The 17500-nt window shown below is 45.9% G+C and overlaps 1 protein-coding gene across 1 annotated transcript in view; it reads right to left on the bottom strand.

Annotated features, from left to right (window-relative positions):
- Positions 1-17500, bottom strand: part of TM9SF4 (transmembrane 9 superfamily member 4) — a 53414-nt gene that overhangs the window by 18855 nt on the left and 17059 nt on the right. The window contains exons 2-6 of the mRNA XM_032419352.1: positions 10646-10759; positions 5629-5728; positions 2070-2238; positions 1839-1968; positions 546-669 (exon numbers count right to left, since the gene is read on the bottom strand). Coding sequence (XP_032275243.1) covers positions 546-669; positions 1839-1968; positions 2070-2238; positions 5629-5728; positions 10646-10759 — 637 coding nt within the window. The remainder of the gene's footprint in view (positions 1-545; positions 670-1838; positions 1969-2069; positions 2239-5628; positions 5729-10645; positions 10760-17500) is intronic.

Genomic DNA, 17500 nt, shown 5'->3' with positions numbered 1-17500 from the left:
GTGAGCACGGGCAGACAGGTGAGAAGCTGGACCAGCTCCTATCACACCTATAGGGCTGGGCTCTCAGATATCCCGCAGAACTGTTGACCCTGGGCCAAGTCTCGTCTCTGCCAATCACTTACACAGAGGAAGAAACACAGAAACCAGTTGCCTGACTGCTCTGTCTGCATCCCTGCCCCTTGTTCTTCAGCCGAGGGGAAGCTGGCTGGCTCTTCCGAGAGGCCCAGGCAAGTCCTAGTTGCTGTTTGTCCTCGGCCAAGTCACCAACCTCTCTGAGTCTCCAGTTCCTCATCTATAACTACCACACACTTCCGGGGGTTGCGGGAGGTGGTAAACCGGGAAGGCACCAGGCCAGGACACAACCAATGTCAGCTCTCCCCTTGCTCACCGCCTTCTCTCACGGGAATGCAGGGACCCTACCTTGGCTGGGCCCATATGCCACACTGTGGCCTATCAGCCATCTCAGAATCAAGTGCGAGAAGACCCTGGGTGTGGAAGCCCAGGCCCATCCAGCCCTGCCCCTCTGGTCATACCTCCCCACTCACCCTCCAGCCTGATGCTCTGGGGAATCACCTCGAAGCGGACGACGCGGTATGTGTGCTCCTGTTCCTCTTCCAGGTCCTCCCGGTGGTAGTAAAGGATGAACGAGAGGTGATTGTGCAGGTAAATCTAAAACAGCAATGGCGAGAACAAAATACCTAGCGGTCGAGAACCAACCAGAAAATCATCCCAGGTATCAGGTCCCTCCCCTTGTCCAGCAGGCCCAGCCGTTTCAACCTGCTAAAAGCACTGCTCTCACAGCACTCCCGCTCAGAAACCCTCCAGGGCTCCCTGGGGCTTACCAGATAACAGCCCGGATCCCTCAGACCTGGCATTCATGGCTTTCTATCATGTGCTCACAGCCCGTCCCTGCCCCGTGAGCAGTCCCCACGGTGCAGCTCTGTTCCCGGCATTCACGCCGGCTGGGATGCCACCCCTGTTCGCACTCAGCTCAAGCCTCCCTATTTTTCAAGGCCCGCCTCCGCCGTGACAACCTGAATGCACAATGAGCTCTTCTGAGCTCTGCTGGCGTTGAGCTCGGCACGAGCACCATCAGCGATGGCAACTGGGACTTAGGACGCAGGGTCCTACATGGTCAGTTCTCTTCCCAAGTGGGGTCGGAAGCCCTCTGAGGTCAGGGGCTATGCCTCAAAAGAAACGGTTTTGTCCTTTATTCCCTAGTAGAAGGCGCTCAGTTTAGAAAATTAGAAAGACAAGAGAATCACTGTTACTATCATTGCTATTATCAGCTATTATTAGCATATTTCTCAGAGGCCGCGCTATAAAGTAGCAGACACACAAATCATCCGCTTTACTCTGCTTAAACAGCCCTAAAGGGCAGCTATGCACACTGCATGCATTTTACAGGTGAGGAATCAAAGGCTCAGAGAGGAAACAGGCAGGCTCAAGGGCACTCAACAACTAGTGAGTGGTGGAGGTGGGGTCCAATACCCAGGGAGCCAGCACGCTCCTGACCACTATCCTACCTAGCTCTCCTACATACTGTTGAAATTCCATCTTTGTTTGTTTTTTTGTTTTGTTTTAATCTTATAAATACGGAATCTGACTTTTTGAGGGACTGGGCCTTCCACTTCCTGTGTAGCATCTGCCAGAGCCTTGCCCAAAGCACAGACTCTTCACAGACCACACCCAGGGGCACCAGGAGAAACCTGCCTTGGTCATCCCACCTTTTGTTATAAACCTAGAGCTAAATATTTCCACCTTCCCTGTGGCCCCAAGGGTTCGTGACTTACCAGGTGAAACTCCCCCAGCCCTTCGAGCACGCCGAGACACTCTACCTTGTTGACATCTGTGAAGCCGAGCCGGTAGCCGTGTTCAAATTGCACATCTTTTTCCTTCTTCTTGTCATCACCGTCGCGGTTGGAGTACAGCTCCAGCCGGGTGGCCACAGGCAGGTTGTCGGCGATGCTGGAAACCCAAGGCCCCGCTCAGTCCCCCTGGACCGCCTCTCCCATCTGTGCCCCACCCCACACCAAGTCGGGGCCAGCAGGGAGCAGAGGACAACTTACAGGTGGACATAGTAGTCTTCCGTGATCCGCTCGGCCACAAGCCGGCTCTGCTCCACGGTCAGGGTCACTGGCTTGTTGGACTGGCTGCACAGAACCTCACACTTCTTTTCGCTGTTCATTAGCACCTGGAAAGGGGTGTTGACAATCCGGTCCCCTCTCAGCACCTCTCCTGCCGTAAGAGAGACACATGGATCTCAGAGCTTCAGCCCTGAGGTTGCTGAGGTCAGCAGAGCCATGGAGACACTGCTGACTCGCAGGGCCCTTGGCAGTTCCACAGCCTGGCACTCGGTGTGCTACCCTACCTGGAGAGAGCTGGCCCCTCCAACTCCCACCTGTCCTCTCCGCCCCCTCTGTGACATGCCACCAGACTTCCCAGGGCACATCAAATATGCCTCTAGGCCTCATGTGCCACTTCTTGCCCGCGTTCCTGGGTAACTCCTCCTCACCCTGTGAGCCCAGTTTATGTTTCCCCTCTGGGAAGCCCTTCCTGACCTCTTCAGGGCTGAGCTCGTCACTCTCTCCACTGATTTCCCTCTGTGTAGAGGCAGCATCGTACAGCGGTGTAGACAGGACCGGCTACCGAGCCCTTGCACTTAACTATCTTAGCGGTCTTGGCCAAGTTACGTAACCTCAGTGAGCCTCAATTTCCGTATCTGTAAAATGGGGATAATACCAGTAGCCATCTCACAGGGTCCCAGTGAGAAATCAAGTACGAGGCACAGAGCAGGCCAGCAACAAATACCATCTTTATCGTCAGCATCACCTCCGCACCGTTTCATATGCTGACGATGTGACTTTGCGTGACTTTGCACCGTGCGCTGCCATGTTAAGGGTCTGCCATCCCTGACTATGAGCTCTTTTAAGGGCAGCAATGTTTCCCATTGATTTCTGTGTCTTCAGATCCCAGTTCGGGCAGGGAGGGAGGTGGGGTAAAATCCAGCACCTGAGATTTTTAGCCAAAACAGGTTTTTACTAATGAACTGGCACACAGTAGCGGCCAGGCGCGCAGGCGCGGAGCAGCTCAGGGCTGCCAACGACAGCCAACGACAGCCAACGGCACTTCCATTCTGAGCTGTTCCAACGGTTCTACCGGGATGATGTGACACTGGGGCAAGCTGAAGACTGACCAAAGCCAACAGACGAGGCTAGCGCCTGCACACACACGGAGTCCAACACGGGCCTACCAGCAGGGACCTGCCTGGAAACGGCCCTCTCTGCCTAGTCAGTCATTCCTTCATTCATTCACTCATTCCCAGCATCTACCTGGTACTGCTTATGTGCTGGGCCCTGAAGATGCGTTGCTGAACAAACTCACGGAGCTTATGGTCTAGTGGGAAGACAGACTTGGTGAAATCATCATGTAACAAGAGGAACTTGCTCTAGACATGGGGAGCAGGTCTAGGAAAGTTTCTCTGAGGAAATGATGTTTGAAGTGAGCTCTAAAGGAAGAGGGGCATTGACTACGTAAACAGACAGAGGAAGAACATTCTAGACAGAAGGAACAGTACGTGCGAAAGCTCCTGGGGGTGGGAGACGTGTGCTGAGCTGGAGAGGCCTGTGTGGCTGCGGTGGAGAGAGCAAGGGGGAAAGTGACATAAGGTGAGCCCAAGAGATGGGCTGGAGCCGGACCTCAGGGCCTGTGGGCCGTGGCCGGAAGTCTGATCTTTATCCAGAGAGCGAGAAAAGGCCGTGAAGGGTTTCTTTTTCTTTTTTTTTTTTTTTAAAGATTTTATTTATTTATTTGAGAGAGAATGAGAGACAGAGAGCATGAGAGGGAGGAGGGTTAGAGGGAGAAGCAGACTCCCCGCTGAGCAGGGAGCCCGATGCGGAACTCGATCCCGGGACTCCAGGATCATGACCTGAGCCGAAGGCAGTCGCTTAACCAACTGAGCCACCCAGGCGCCCCGGAGCAAGTCTTTTAAACCCTCGAAGCTGCCGTTCCCACTACTAAGAAACGGGAGCAATGATATTGGTGAGGGACTGGGGCAAGGAACTGTACTTCCTTTTGCCTCACTTCTCTTACCTACGTCAAGGGGATAGTAAGAGGAGCTACTTAGTAGGGTTGTCGTGAGAATTAACGAAGTTAAAGCACAGAAGTGCCTAGAACAGTGCCCGGCTCACGACGAGAGCCCTGTAAATATTAATGGTGGTGATGATGAGAACACAGAGTATAAGGCTTCCCATCTAACAGGTATTTAACCAAGGAATTTTCTCCTCTATTCAGGTAAGACACTAACATTGACTGAATCCTACTGTGTCAGACATGGGTCAGAAGTGGGAGAGAGAGAGGACTATAAGGCATGATCCCTCCACTCTAAGAACCCGTAGGCCATGGAAGGGAAGCATTCTACAAAGACAGAATGAGATACAATGTAACAGGATAGCTTCTGTACATAAAAGTTTCCATTTCTGTGAGGCAGAACATTCCCCAGCTTCATGGAGGATGCAGCAGTGGCTCAGAGAGCTTAAGGTCACCCAATATCACACCAAGGTGTGCCCAACTGCTGAGCCATGGGCTGCCAACGAGTCCACACCAGCTCATGGGCAAGGGAGGAGCTGTTCTGTGGTATGGAAAGGGAAAAGAAGGGTAAGTGAGCAGCCCAGAGAGTCAGTGGAAGTCAGCCCAGGCCCCAAGACAACAGTGCGAGGCAAGAAGAAGGGACAGGAGGTGCTGCCTGCTTTGGGTTAAGCTGACTGCAAGGCCTGCCTCCTGCTGGTCTGGGACACCCAATACCTGGTCGTAGATACACTTGTCAGCTAGGGGTTCTGGAAACATCTGAGCCAGGGGTAGCTCTGACAGAGAAGGCAGACCTTTCGGAGGCCTGCTCAAGAACCAGTTCTCGCCTTTCTCCTTCCTAAGCTATAGGAGGAAAGTCTCCTAAGTTCCTTGAGGTCAGGGACAGCATCTACCCACATTTTTATCTCCAGGACTCAACACCAAGACGGGCACAGGGTAAGTACTAATAATCGTGTCAGGAATAGAGGCTTCCAAATGTCTTTTGCTTTAAGCCTGAAATTCTACCAAATGGAGAATTATCTGAATTAGAATAAAATGGCTACTATTTATGGAACACATATGCCAGACACTGCGTTGGGTGCTTCACACATTATTTGAGGCAAGTCTTGCACAGTCACTTAGCAAGAACTACAGTGATGTCTCTGCTTCCTTTAGGGCCGGAGGTAACGACTCACTCTTTTAATTAAAAGCAGAAGAGGTTGCAGAAACCATGAAAGAGAAGGGAATATCTAGAAATCAAGGTGAGAGCCGGTCTGAGCAGTCGCCCAGGGCTGCAACTCTGAAGTCCTACTACATGGACTCCAAGCCCAGCTTAGCTGTTAATTAAAAACATAACCAGAGGCAAATCACTGCACCTGTCGAATGGGCATAAACACGGCAACTGCCTCCCCAGGGCTGTTATGAGGCTTGAATAAGCCGCTATGTACGTAAACTATGTAGAACGGTGCGCAGCACACAGCAATGTCAGGGTTAACTGCTACCATCGCCACGTGAAGATTCGGCCTCCCCTCCGGGACAGGCTGACAGTGAGAGAGAACTTACCCAGATTCTCTGCCTTGTAGGTTATTTTGCTGGGCTGGCAGAAGGGCAGCGAGTAGTATTCATAAGGTAGCTGGGTTCGAGAGCTGGTCAGCTTCACAGCCTAGTGGGAGAAGAGAGGCTGTTGCTCATCAACCCAGAAACCCAGACGGCTGTTTCAATAATCCACGCCCCGCGCCCCGTACCCACACACACTGGTACACTAGCAATTCACTGCAGCACGTCAGAGCTGCGGTACACTGGGTACTACACGGTCTACAATTCTGAGTGATTTCATGTTTCATTTAGTTTTAGACTATATTATAGATCTTGTTTAAAATAATTACCAAATTTAATACATACTGAGAGTCTGGTATCCTTTGACCCTATAATTTCACTTCTGGGCATCTTTCCTAAGGAAATAACTCCAAATGAGAATAAACCTTAGGAACAAAGAGGTTCACTTCTTACTCATAACCACAGTGCTCTCCTGCTTGCAGTTCCTCGAGCCCGTCCAGCTCTCTCCCACCCCAGGCTCTGCACCTGCTGCCCCTCCCCACCTGACTCCATGCCTGTCCGGCTCCTTCGCACACTCAGGTCCCAGCTTACGGCCCCTCGCCTGGAAGTCCTCCCTAACTAGCTCAGCTAAGGGCATCCCCCCATTTGCTCTATTCCAACATGTGCAGTTTCCTAGGTAACATGTCTGATAAAACATAATTATTTTGTTTACCTGTTGTCTTAAAAAAAAAAAATCAGTCTCCTCCTAGAATTTAAGAGTTAGGCTCCATGAGGACAAGGACCTATAGAGCCAGGCACACAGCAGTGCTCATTAAATGTTTGCTGAGTGACTGAAGACAGGAAAAATGGGAAAACAAGTATAAGCCCCCACAATGGGAAACTTGTCAATAAATCATAATATACTCATTCAATGAAATATGATGCAACCATTAAAAACAAGGTTTAAGAAGACCATGAAGGAGGGGTGCCTGGGTGGCTCAGTCATTAAGCATCAGCCTTCAGCTCAGGTCATGATCCCAGGGTCCTGGCATCAAGCCCCGCATCGGGCTCCCTGCTCCGCGGGAAGCCTGCTTCTCCCTCTCCCACTCCCCCTGCTTGTGTTCCCTCTCTCACTATGTCTCTATCTGTCAAATAAATAAATAAAATCTTAAAAAAAAAAAAAAAGACCATGAAGGAAAATGTTTAGGAAGTGATGCACGCACACAGAATATAGCTCTGGAAACAGTGACTGTCATAGGCAATGCCAAACCATAGATAAACAGAACTAATCAAAATGTTACAAAAAATAAATTCTGATCCACATGCAAATAAAATTATCTTGGCTATTTAGAAACTACCAACCATTCCTATGCACCATCTAAAAAAGTGTAAATAATTTTTAGAATCCAGGTCCACGATTCTTATTTAAAACTCATAATTTGGGGGGCGCCTGGGTGGCTCAGTCGTTAAGCGTCTGCCTTCAGCTCAGGTCCTGATCCCAGGGTTCTGGGATCGAGCCCCACATCGGGCTCCCTGCTCCGCGGGAGAGCCTGCTTCTCCCTCTCCCACTTCCCCCTGCTTGTGTTCCCTCTCTTGCTGTGTCTCTCTCCGTCAAAAAATAAATTTAAAAAAACTTTAAAATAAATAAATAAATAAATAAATAAATAAAACTCATATTTTGGAATTAGGAATTATTTTGGTTTTAAAAGGGCAGTATGGACAACGCCCCCCCAGCTGGATCTGGGGCAGTACCCCATATTTAATGACTATTTGCGCAAAGAAATGCAAAAATATTCATTCTAAGTAGGATAAATAAAGTCAAACACTTCAGGCCAAGGCTTGTCTATGAGAGCCTAGAAAACTGGGTTTCAGAGGTTTTTAGATGTTGGACTAAGGGACTGAGGACTACTATTAAGCATTTCATAAACTGCTTGAGCCGAAATGGCCAAAAAGTTACTGTCTATTATAACAGCTTGTTATTTTGTGTTTCTTATATTCTCTCTTTCTGAATAATCAAAAAAGAGTCCACGTTACAAAGAGATCGAGTCCCACCTTTATGTTCCCTCCACCCCTCCCGCCCCTCCCTCCCCAAAGTGTACCCTCTCACACCCCCAGCCTGTCAGGCCTGGAAGCCAGAGCCACCCTCTCTCCTCCCTGGGCCACAAGCTTTGCTCTGGAGGGGGCTTTTGGCAGAAGCACTGGGAAGAAGGGTACTGCGGTAGGTAAGAGATGGAGTAGTTAAGGACTAACCCTATGTCTTCCTCACCACATGACCTTGGGCAAGGTGGTTTACTTCCCTGGGCCTTGGTTTCCATACCTGTGAAATATACAGTATCTGCTTCAGAGGGTTCTTGGGGGGCATCTGAGTTAAGTCACTCACCCATAATGCCTGGTATGTAAATAACCCTCAATAAATGTTACTTTAATTACTCTTCCTGAAAGTTACAAGTCTGACTTGGGAGGAAGAAATATGCTCACAATAATGCAACACATGTAATGTTACGTTTACTCATTAATTACTGCTTAGTTCTAAATGAACTTTTTAAAAAAGATTTTATTTATTTATACACATTATTTACTTATTTAGAGTGAGCAAGGGGAGGGGCAGAGGGAGAGGGAGAAAGAATCTGAAGCAGACTCCACGCCGAGCGCAGAGCCCAACACAGGGCTCGATTCCACGACCCTGAGATCATGACCTCAGCCAAAATCAAGAGTTGGATACTCAGGCATCAGAGCCATCCAGGCACCCCTAAATGCAGATGCTTTTTAATAGCCATTCGTCAGACATATTTATCCACCCTGCCAGGCTATGTATTAGGAGCTCGTAACACAGCAATAATTGGGACAGAGAAGATCCTAGCTCTTTTAGAACTTGATTCCTAGTAGTTTTCATTTTCTTTTTAAACAAATGTATTATTTACATATTTATCCTCTTAACTGGTTAATTCCCCCTGGATAATCACAAGTTGCTTGTATGTGATGCCTCAAATAAGCATGACATGTAGCAATCTGCAATTTCACTAATACCTAAAATGTGACGGCAAACAAAGGGGCATGTACATGACGGCACATCTGTGGCTGGTCCTTTGTGACCCTGTCTTCTGCTGTGATGCTCAGGAAAAGATAAACACTTGATTTTCACACAATCTTACTGCTTTGCTTTTGCACAGACCAGTTAAGACGTGGTTCAACACAATAAGGAGGCAAGAAATGTATGTTTATTTTAGGAACAGAATTTATTTTCATAACCTTATAAGTTTTGTTAGCCCTTTTTACACAATCACTAAGGGTCTGAACGACTACTTAAAAATTTCAACTACACATTACTTTGCCAAGGGAGGAACAAGTGTGGTAGTCAAGTAGTTGGGGATTTACGGAGGTGAGAGAATGCCAAGTGTCCTACACTGTAAACACTGCACAGAAAAAAAACAACCCAGAAAAATACCAAAGTATTAAAAGTGGTTATATTTGGCTGATGACAGAGGAGAGTCCCTTTGGCTGGGAGCCCTTGTACAAGGTTACGCCCCTACCCTGGTGGTAGTCTGTATCCAATGACTGCTTCATGGAGGGATACAGAGAACCAGTCCTCTTGCTTCAGTCTGGAACACCTCCAAAGGGCCAGGCATTCCAGTTCTAGAGCTTCCCACAGGCCTCTGCTGTACCACGGCTCAGTGTCTCCCTCTGCCCTGTCCTGCTTCCCTCACTCCCTCCCAAGTGCTGACCCTGAGAGCTTATCCAGGCAAACTGCACCATATCTCCACCTTGGAGTTTGTGCCCTGGGAAACCAGATCCAAGAAGATCCACCACCAACCCCTACCCCTGCTTGGGGCTCTGAGAAGGCCACCAACACAGTACGCTGTTAAGAGCCATTAATCAACATGCCAGCCTACCCACTGCCCCCGATCAACCATATTTTAAGTGACTCCCTCCCCACCTTTGCCAGTTGATTGACCCACAGTGGGCATCTAGCTTGAAAAGCAAAGGTGCCTGGTTGGATGGCTTCTCTCTAGACTTGAATCGTTCATGCACCAATTTGCCTCATCTACTTACCATTGATTCTACTATTTATTTGAATCTGACTCATTTTTAGAGAAATACATTTATTTAAGGAGCTAATACTACATCACTATTAAAAATGGAAAACCAGGGGCGCCTGGGTGGCTCAATCAGTTAAGCGGCTGCCTTCGGCTCAGGTCATGACCCCAGGGTCCTGGGATCGAGTCCCGCATCGGGCTCCCTGCTCGGCGGAAAGCCTGCTTCTCCCTCTCCCTCTGTCTGCCGCTCTGCCTACTTGTGCTCTCTCTCTCTCTGTTAAATAAATAAATAAAAATCTTTAAGATAAAAAAAAAAAGGAAAACCAACAATAGCCATAAAATCATGAGTTGAAGTAGCAGCTATATTTCTTAATATATATTAAAAGAACATAGGTATTAAAATAAAATATATTTGTCAACTCCTTAAAATCATCTCATATGCCACCACTCAGACAGGCCGGACGCAGTTTGGAAAACCCGAACTAAAGAATCCAGCTGGTGGCAGAAGCTGCAAGTGAAAACACAGAGGCCGTAACAGGCTGTGTATGTGCAGACAAGCTGAGTCATGTGGAGAGAAGCTGGCAACAGAGAGGAGGATGGAGCCAAATGAAACAGGGAGGCAGGCTGAGAGAGACAGACAGACACACACACACACCTAGAAACCGAGGCACGCATGAGGGTGACAGTGAGAAACAGAGCCATGGAAAGAACCAGAACCAGAGCCAGAGAGAGAGCTGAAGAGAAAGAGAGGGACACAGCGAGAAGACACGCGCACAGGCAAAGCCGCAGAGGGGGAGAGAGAGAGATGAAGAGGCAGAGCTGCTGGAACTGTGGGTTCCCGAGGGCACTCCCCTTCCAGCCACGCAGCAGGCAGCAAACCTGCCTTTTGCCACGGTAACTGGCACTGGCTTTTGTTCTCTGCAAGCGCAGGACGGACAGCACCATCTCACCAGGGTCCTCCAGCCAGGCTGCCCCGCACAGAGGCTCCCACAGTCCGGCATCGCACCTACCTTGATTTCTACAGGGTCGTTCTGGTGGAAGTTGATTGGTGCAACCCCAGGGACGTAGAAGGCACGTGTATCACACGTGAGAGAGAGAAGCAGCAGGGACCACGGCAACCAATCCTGCTTGGAAGAAGAGAGGTCATAGTTGGAATGGGGGAAAGAAGTACGTATCTCTCTGGGCAGATCAAGTCATAGCACCTCCACATCTGCTTTAACTGACCCAGTCTCATCCCCACGCTGTAAGCGCTGTCTTCCAAATGCCCCCCTGAGTCCCACAAGGCACTGATTCTGCACTTCCAGAAACGAGTCACAAAACGAGTGAAGGACTTAACATGGGGACAAAAGGGAAGACTGTAATCCAGTAGCCACAGCTCCCCACTTCCAGATCAATGTTCTTCTCACTATTTCACACTGTGTCACTCTCCAGTATAGTTAGCAGGAAACAAAGCTCCATCACGTTCCACCAATTCCCTTTTCTCTATACAGCAAGAGGCTCACTTGGTCAGGAAGCTCCGATGTGACCAACATATTTTCCTACAAGCCTTCTCCAGATTGTACTGACCTCATCATCTGCCACTCTCCTCCTCACTCAGCCCCAGCTACACTGGCCTTCTTGCTGTCTCTTGTCAGCAAGCCCTTCTCTACCCCTCAGGGCCATCACCTTTACTGTTCCCTCTGCCAGAATGCCCTTCCCAACATACCTGCGTGGCTAACCTCATTCCTTATTTCATTCCGATCTCTCTCAAATGTCAGGTTCTCAGAGAAGCCTTCACTGCCGATCCTACCTAAAATAGCGTCCTCAGGGCTCCCATTCCCCATTCCCCACCCCTATACTTCATTTCTCTTCATGGACTTATCTACAGACATGCACAATATGCATGTACATTATCTTATCATGTACAATATGCATTTGTTTATTTGTGCAGTCTGTCGCCCTCCACTCGAATGTGACCGCTGTGGGAGCAGGGACTGCGCGTCTCCAGGGCTTGGCACCCAGCAGGCGCTCAGTAAATGACCTGCATGCAGGATGGTCACCTGGGAATTAAAGGCAAGAAAGACCAATTACTGGCCTCAAGAAATGCACTCCATCAAAATGTCTTTCCCTTCATTAACAACATGCTTCACCCCCTCAAGGAACTAGATGAGCTTCCTGATTCTCTCTCCCCACCTGGTGTGAACAAGGAACTCTTACCCAGACACCTGGATCCAGGACTCACTGGTGCTCCCGCCTCTGCCCTCTCTCTCCATCCCCTGTACCGGCTACAGCTATGCAGACCCTCGTTCCTGTCTGCCGGACACTGGCCACAGCCTTCCGACCACCCTGCCTTCACAGCCCCTCCATCCTTCAAGTTACCACCACACACACACACACACACACACACACACACACATTCTCTCTCTCTCTCTCTCTCTCTCTCACTCACTCACTCACACTCAGATGATTCTTTCTGGAACTCAGCTTTATACGGAATCAGAATCACTAAGGGGCTTGCTAAAAATGGAGACTCATCTGCATTTTTACCACTAATCTAAGGGTCTGAGCTTGGTGCACTTTTTGTAGATACATAGCTTGGTCAAAGTCTTTTTTTTTTTTTTTCAAGATTTTATTTATTTTTGAAAGAGAGAACACGCATGAGTGGGGGGAGGGGCAGAGGGAGAAGCAGGCTCCCAGCTGAGCAGGGAGCCCGATGTGGGCTCGATCCCAGGACCCTGGGATCATGACCTGAGCCAAAGGCAGGTGCTTAACCAACTGAGCCACCCAGGTGCCCCCCAAAAAACTTTAATTTTAAAATAAATTTGTATTTACAGAAGAGTTGCAAAGGTACTGTGAGAATTCCCATATACACTTCACTCAGTTTCCTCTAATGTTAACATCTTATATAACTACGAGCAGGCAAGGCTTTTAAAAAAATAATTAGTTTAAAAACAATTTGAAAAAGTAGCACATACACAGTAAATAATTCAAACACAGTACAAATGGGTATACCGTGAAAAATAAATCTTCCTCCCACTTGGGTTCCCCATAGACAACTGCTATCACCAGTTCCTTGAAAATCCCTCTAGAGACATTTTACTCATTCACAAAGGGAAGGGCTTAGTAGTAGTATGGGTATGCCTTGAATACAACAACAACAAACAGAATTTATTCTTTCTGTGATGGAAAGCCTTCTGACTGTGGGCTGACTGCTGCATCTGATTTCCTCTCGATCAGATAATTTCCTCCAATTGACCTGTTGGCAGAGATTCTGGCCCTCCCTCCCTGGAACCCCATGCTAGGCCTCAGTCTTTAGAAATATGAGCGCTTCCAGTGAGAGAAATAAGCCCTGTCCTCTTTGTACATAAATTCCAGTTAACTAAACTACAAGGAAAACAAATGCTATAGTACTGGCATAAACTGCCACATAATGTTTGTTTTATTTTGTTTTTTAAAAACTACACAACGCAACTCTGAATTTTTGAAAAATGATGCAGACAGATAATCCTCGTACAAAGATACAATCAACAAACCACAGATCAATTGATCTTAGAGGAAGGATCAACAGACAAAAAATGGCAAAGGATATTTCCTAATGTGCTACAATCTTTGAATAATATAAGTTGGCAACCAAAAGCAATTCAGAAGTTCAGTTTAGAATTAATGACAGCATCACAATGACACTCAGTTTTAGATATTAAAATGTCACGATTTTGATATTCTCATATGGCTAGAGGGATAATTAGAACACTCCTGGGGGAGCAGTCTGGCACTCTATCAACCACCCCCCCGCCAAGTGTATACTCTGACCCTGCAATTCTACTTTCAGACATGTTAAGAAAAATATGGCAAATATCCCAAAATGTACATAAAAGGATGTTCACCACAGCATTATCTAAAATAGTGAAATCAGGGGCACCTGGATGGCTCAGTCAGTTAAGCGACGGACTCTTGGTTTTAGCTCAGGGCAGTACCCCAGGGTTGTGAGACCAAGCCCTGCGTCGGGCTCTGCTATCAGTGCCGTCTGCTTGAGATTCTCTCTCTCTCTTCCTCTCCCTCTGCCCCTCCCTCCCCCTTCACACATGTGCATGCGCACTTTCTCGTCCTCTAAAAATAAAATAATAATAGTAAAATAAAAATTAATAAACAAAATAGTGGAATCATTCACTACTTTTAATAGTAAAATATCCAATATTGGTGGAATGGGTTAAATTATGGTGTATTCACTTACCCATTTAAGTACTCATTAAAAAGGAAATATATCTATATTTTAAAGATTTTATTTATTCGAGAGCGAGAGAGTGCGTGAGAGAAAGCACAAGCAGGGTGTGGGGAGAAGGAGAAGCAGGCTCCCCACTGAGCAGGGAGCCAGATGTGGGGCTCGATCCCAGGACCCCGGGATCATGACCTGAGCCGAAGGCAGACGCTTAACCAACTGAGCCACCCAGGCACCCCTAAAAAGGAAATCTTTCTTGAGTAGGAATGTTTAAGCTTTAGATTTAAGTAGAAAAAGCAGGGGCTAGAACACTGCGTAGCAGGATCTCCTCCCCCCCTTTAAAAAAAGTTATCTTTGAGAAAATGTTTAGCAGGCAAAATGGGTTATCTGAGTGATGGACTTTCTTCCTTTCTGTATATCTCTATATTCTATTTTTTCTTAGGGGATTATAAAGCATTTATATCACTTAAGAAAAATAATAGAATAAATCAGGAAAAAAAAATCACCACTCTAAACACCTAGGTTACAGTAATTCTAGCTCAGTATGGAAGGCCCCCCACCTGCTGGCCCCAAGATACCTTTCTATCAGCACCTTCCACCTTTTCCTTCTAAGCCTTCAAGAAGATCCCAAGATTGTCCTGGGCCTTGGGGAGCAGCCTTGGTCAGGTGAGGCTGCCTTCAAGCCTCTGCTCAAGCTGTTTTTGACACCTGCCCTCACCTTATTCAAGTTCCACCTACCCTTGAGGCCCAGTGGAAATGTTTCTTTCTTCAAGAAACCCCTCAGATCTCCACAAGGGGAATTATTCTTTTCCTTTCTTTCCAAGGCACCTTGTAAATATCTCTATGATGTCACTAGAGGAAGAGATGGAAACTACCCAATACCCAACTGAACTTTCACAACTATACATGTTCAAGGATTAGTGCTTAAGTTAGTTGACACATATTTAAATATGCACTTGTCTAAAGCACTGCTATAGTACATTTCATGTTAAATGATGGTCATCTAAGTTTCTGCCATCTCTCCACCTCCACTAATTGCTTGTCTAGCTTTGTTATGGGAGTACTCAAACAAATTAATAATAAGCACTAACCAACCTCTGATTTATAAAAATATAAAACCATCCACTCACATAAGATTGACTGCTATGGTTTGTTTGTTTCGTAAGCACCACACCTAATATGGGGCTGGACTTCATGACCCTGAGATCAAGAGTCACATGTTACACTGACTAAGCCAGCCAGGTGCCCCTGAATACTTTGGTTCTTAATCTTTGCTGTATCCCCTTGAGAATGATATTTTTTTTTAAGCCTCAAATTTAAGGAGTTCTTGATACCTCCCACCTTTCTATCTCCAAGGACCTAGTCTGAGACTCCCTGAGAACATCTATTACCCCTATACCCTATTTGTACATCTAAGATAGTGGTTCTCAACCCTGATGCATATTAGAATAACCTGGAGGGTAAGTGGATTAAATTCCCAATCCAAACTCATACAGTGGCTGAATGGATACAAAAATAAGATCCAGCGATATGTTGTCTACAAGAAACTCACTTTAGATCTAAAGACACACATGAGCTGAAGATGAAGGTATAGAAGAAGATATTCCACGTGGTAACCAAAGAAGATATTCCAAGTGGTAACCAAAAGAAAGCAGGGGTGGCTAAACTTATATCAGACAAAACAGACTTTCAGTTAAAAACTGTGTCTAGGGGATGTCTGGGTGGCTCAGTCCATTTGGGCATCTGCCTTCGGCTCAGGTCATGATCCCAGGGTCCTGGGATCAAGTCTCGCATTGCTCAGCAGGAAGCCTCCCTCTCCCTCTGCTTGCTGCCCACTCCTGCTTGGCACGTGCTCTCTCTCTCTCTGACAAATAAATAAATGAAATCTAAAAAAAAACCTGTGTCTAGAAACAGAGATGGTCATTATATAATGACAAAACGGTCAATTCAACAGGAAGATATGAGTTATAAATATATACATACCCAACATCAGAGCACCTAAATGTATAAAGCCAATATTGACAGATCTGAAGGGAGAAATTGACAGCAACACAGTGATAGTAGGGGACTTCAATATCCCACTTAAAATAATGGCTCGAACCTCCAGACAGAAGATCAACAAACAGCTGACTCAAAAAAACTACAGACCAAATGGACAACAAACATATATGGAACCTTCCACCTGATAGCAGAATACACATTCTTCTCAGGTGCACACAGAACATTCTCCAGGACAGATGACATGGTAGGTTCACAAAATAAGTCTTAACAAATTTAAGAAGACCAAAATCATTCCATGTATCTTTTCTGATTGCAATGGAATAAAGCTAGAAATCAATTAACAAAAAATGGCAAATAGCCAAATATGTGAAAAGTAAACAACACATTCTTGAACAACCATTGGGTCAAAGAGGAAATCAAACAAGAATTTAAAAGTACCTCAGACAAAAGAAAAATACAACATACCAAAACTTACAGAATGCCACAAAAGCAGTACTAGGAGTAAACAACTACATTAAAAAAAAAATCCCCAAAAACCTAACTGAACACCTCAAGAATCCAGAAAAATAACAAGTGAAGCCCAAAGTTTGCAGAAGAAAGGAAATAATAAAGAAGAGGCAGAAATAAATAAAAAGAAGAATTTTATTTATTTATTTATTTATTTTTTAAAAGGAGAATTTTAAAACTAGAAAAAACCCCTACAACAGAGGTAAGTTGGTTTTTTTGAAAAGATAAAAATCAACAAATGAAACGAAACGAAATTTAACAGCACCGAGAAAAAAAAAGAGGGAAGAAGGCTCAAATAAAATCAGAAATGAAAGAGGAGACATTATAACAGGTGCCTCAGAATTAAAAAGGATTATAAACAATTATACATCAACAAATTGGGTAACTTAGAAGAAATGGGTAAATTCCTAGAAACACATATAACCTCCCAAAATGGAATCAAGAAGAAACAGAAAACCGAAACAGACCAATAAAGAAGGGGGATTGAATCAGTAATCTAAGACCTCCCTTCACAGGTGAACTCTCCCAAATGTTCAATAAAGAATTAACATTAATTCTTCTTAAACTCTTCCAAAAATAGAAGAGGTAATACTTCCAAACTCTTTTTATGAGGTGACCATCACCTTGATACCAAAACCAGACAAAGATACCATGAGAAAACTATAGGCCAATATCCTTGATGAACATAGATGCAAAAATTCTCAGTAAAATGCTAGCAAGCTGAATTTAACAGCACATTAAAAGAAGCATACACCAAAATCAAGTGGGATTTATCCCTGGGATGCAAGGATGGTTCAACATATGCAAATCAATCAGTGTGATACACCACATTAATAAAATGAAAGAAAAAACCACGTGATCATCTCTATAGACACAGTAAAAGAATATGACAAAGTTCAACATCCATTCATGATTTAAATTCTCAACATAAAAGGTATAAAAGGAACTTACCTCAACACAATAAAGACCTTATATGAAAAGCCCACAGTTGATATCATTATTTCTAGCTAATCAAAAATTTTTCCCTCCCACAAAGCCAGACACCAGACCTTTTTGCCTTATCTAATACGTGATTTGAAGCCAGGGCAGAGGATTACAATCTCCTATAGTCATCAAGCCAATTAAATCTAAGAAGTTACTCCAGCTCTACCTTCTTGTGAAA

The sequence above is a fragment of the Phoca vitulina genome, unplaced genomic scaffold, assembly GCF_004348235.1.
Source record: "Phoca vitulina isolate PV1807 unplaced genomic scaffold, GSC_HSeal_1.0 scaffold22, whole genome shotgun sequence".
NCBI lineage: Eukaryota > Metazoa > Chordata > Mammalia > Carnivora > Phocidae > Phoca > Phoca vitulina.
The sequence above is the reverse complement of the archived record's forward strand: the minus strand, read 5'-3'. Positions and strand labels throughout refer to the sequence as shown.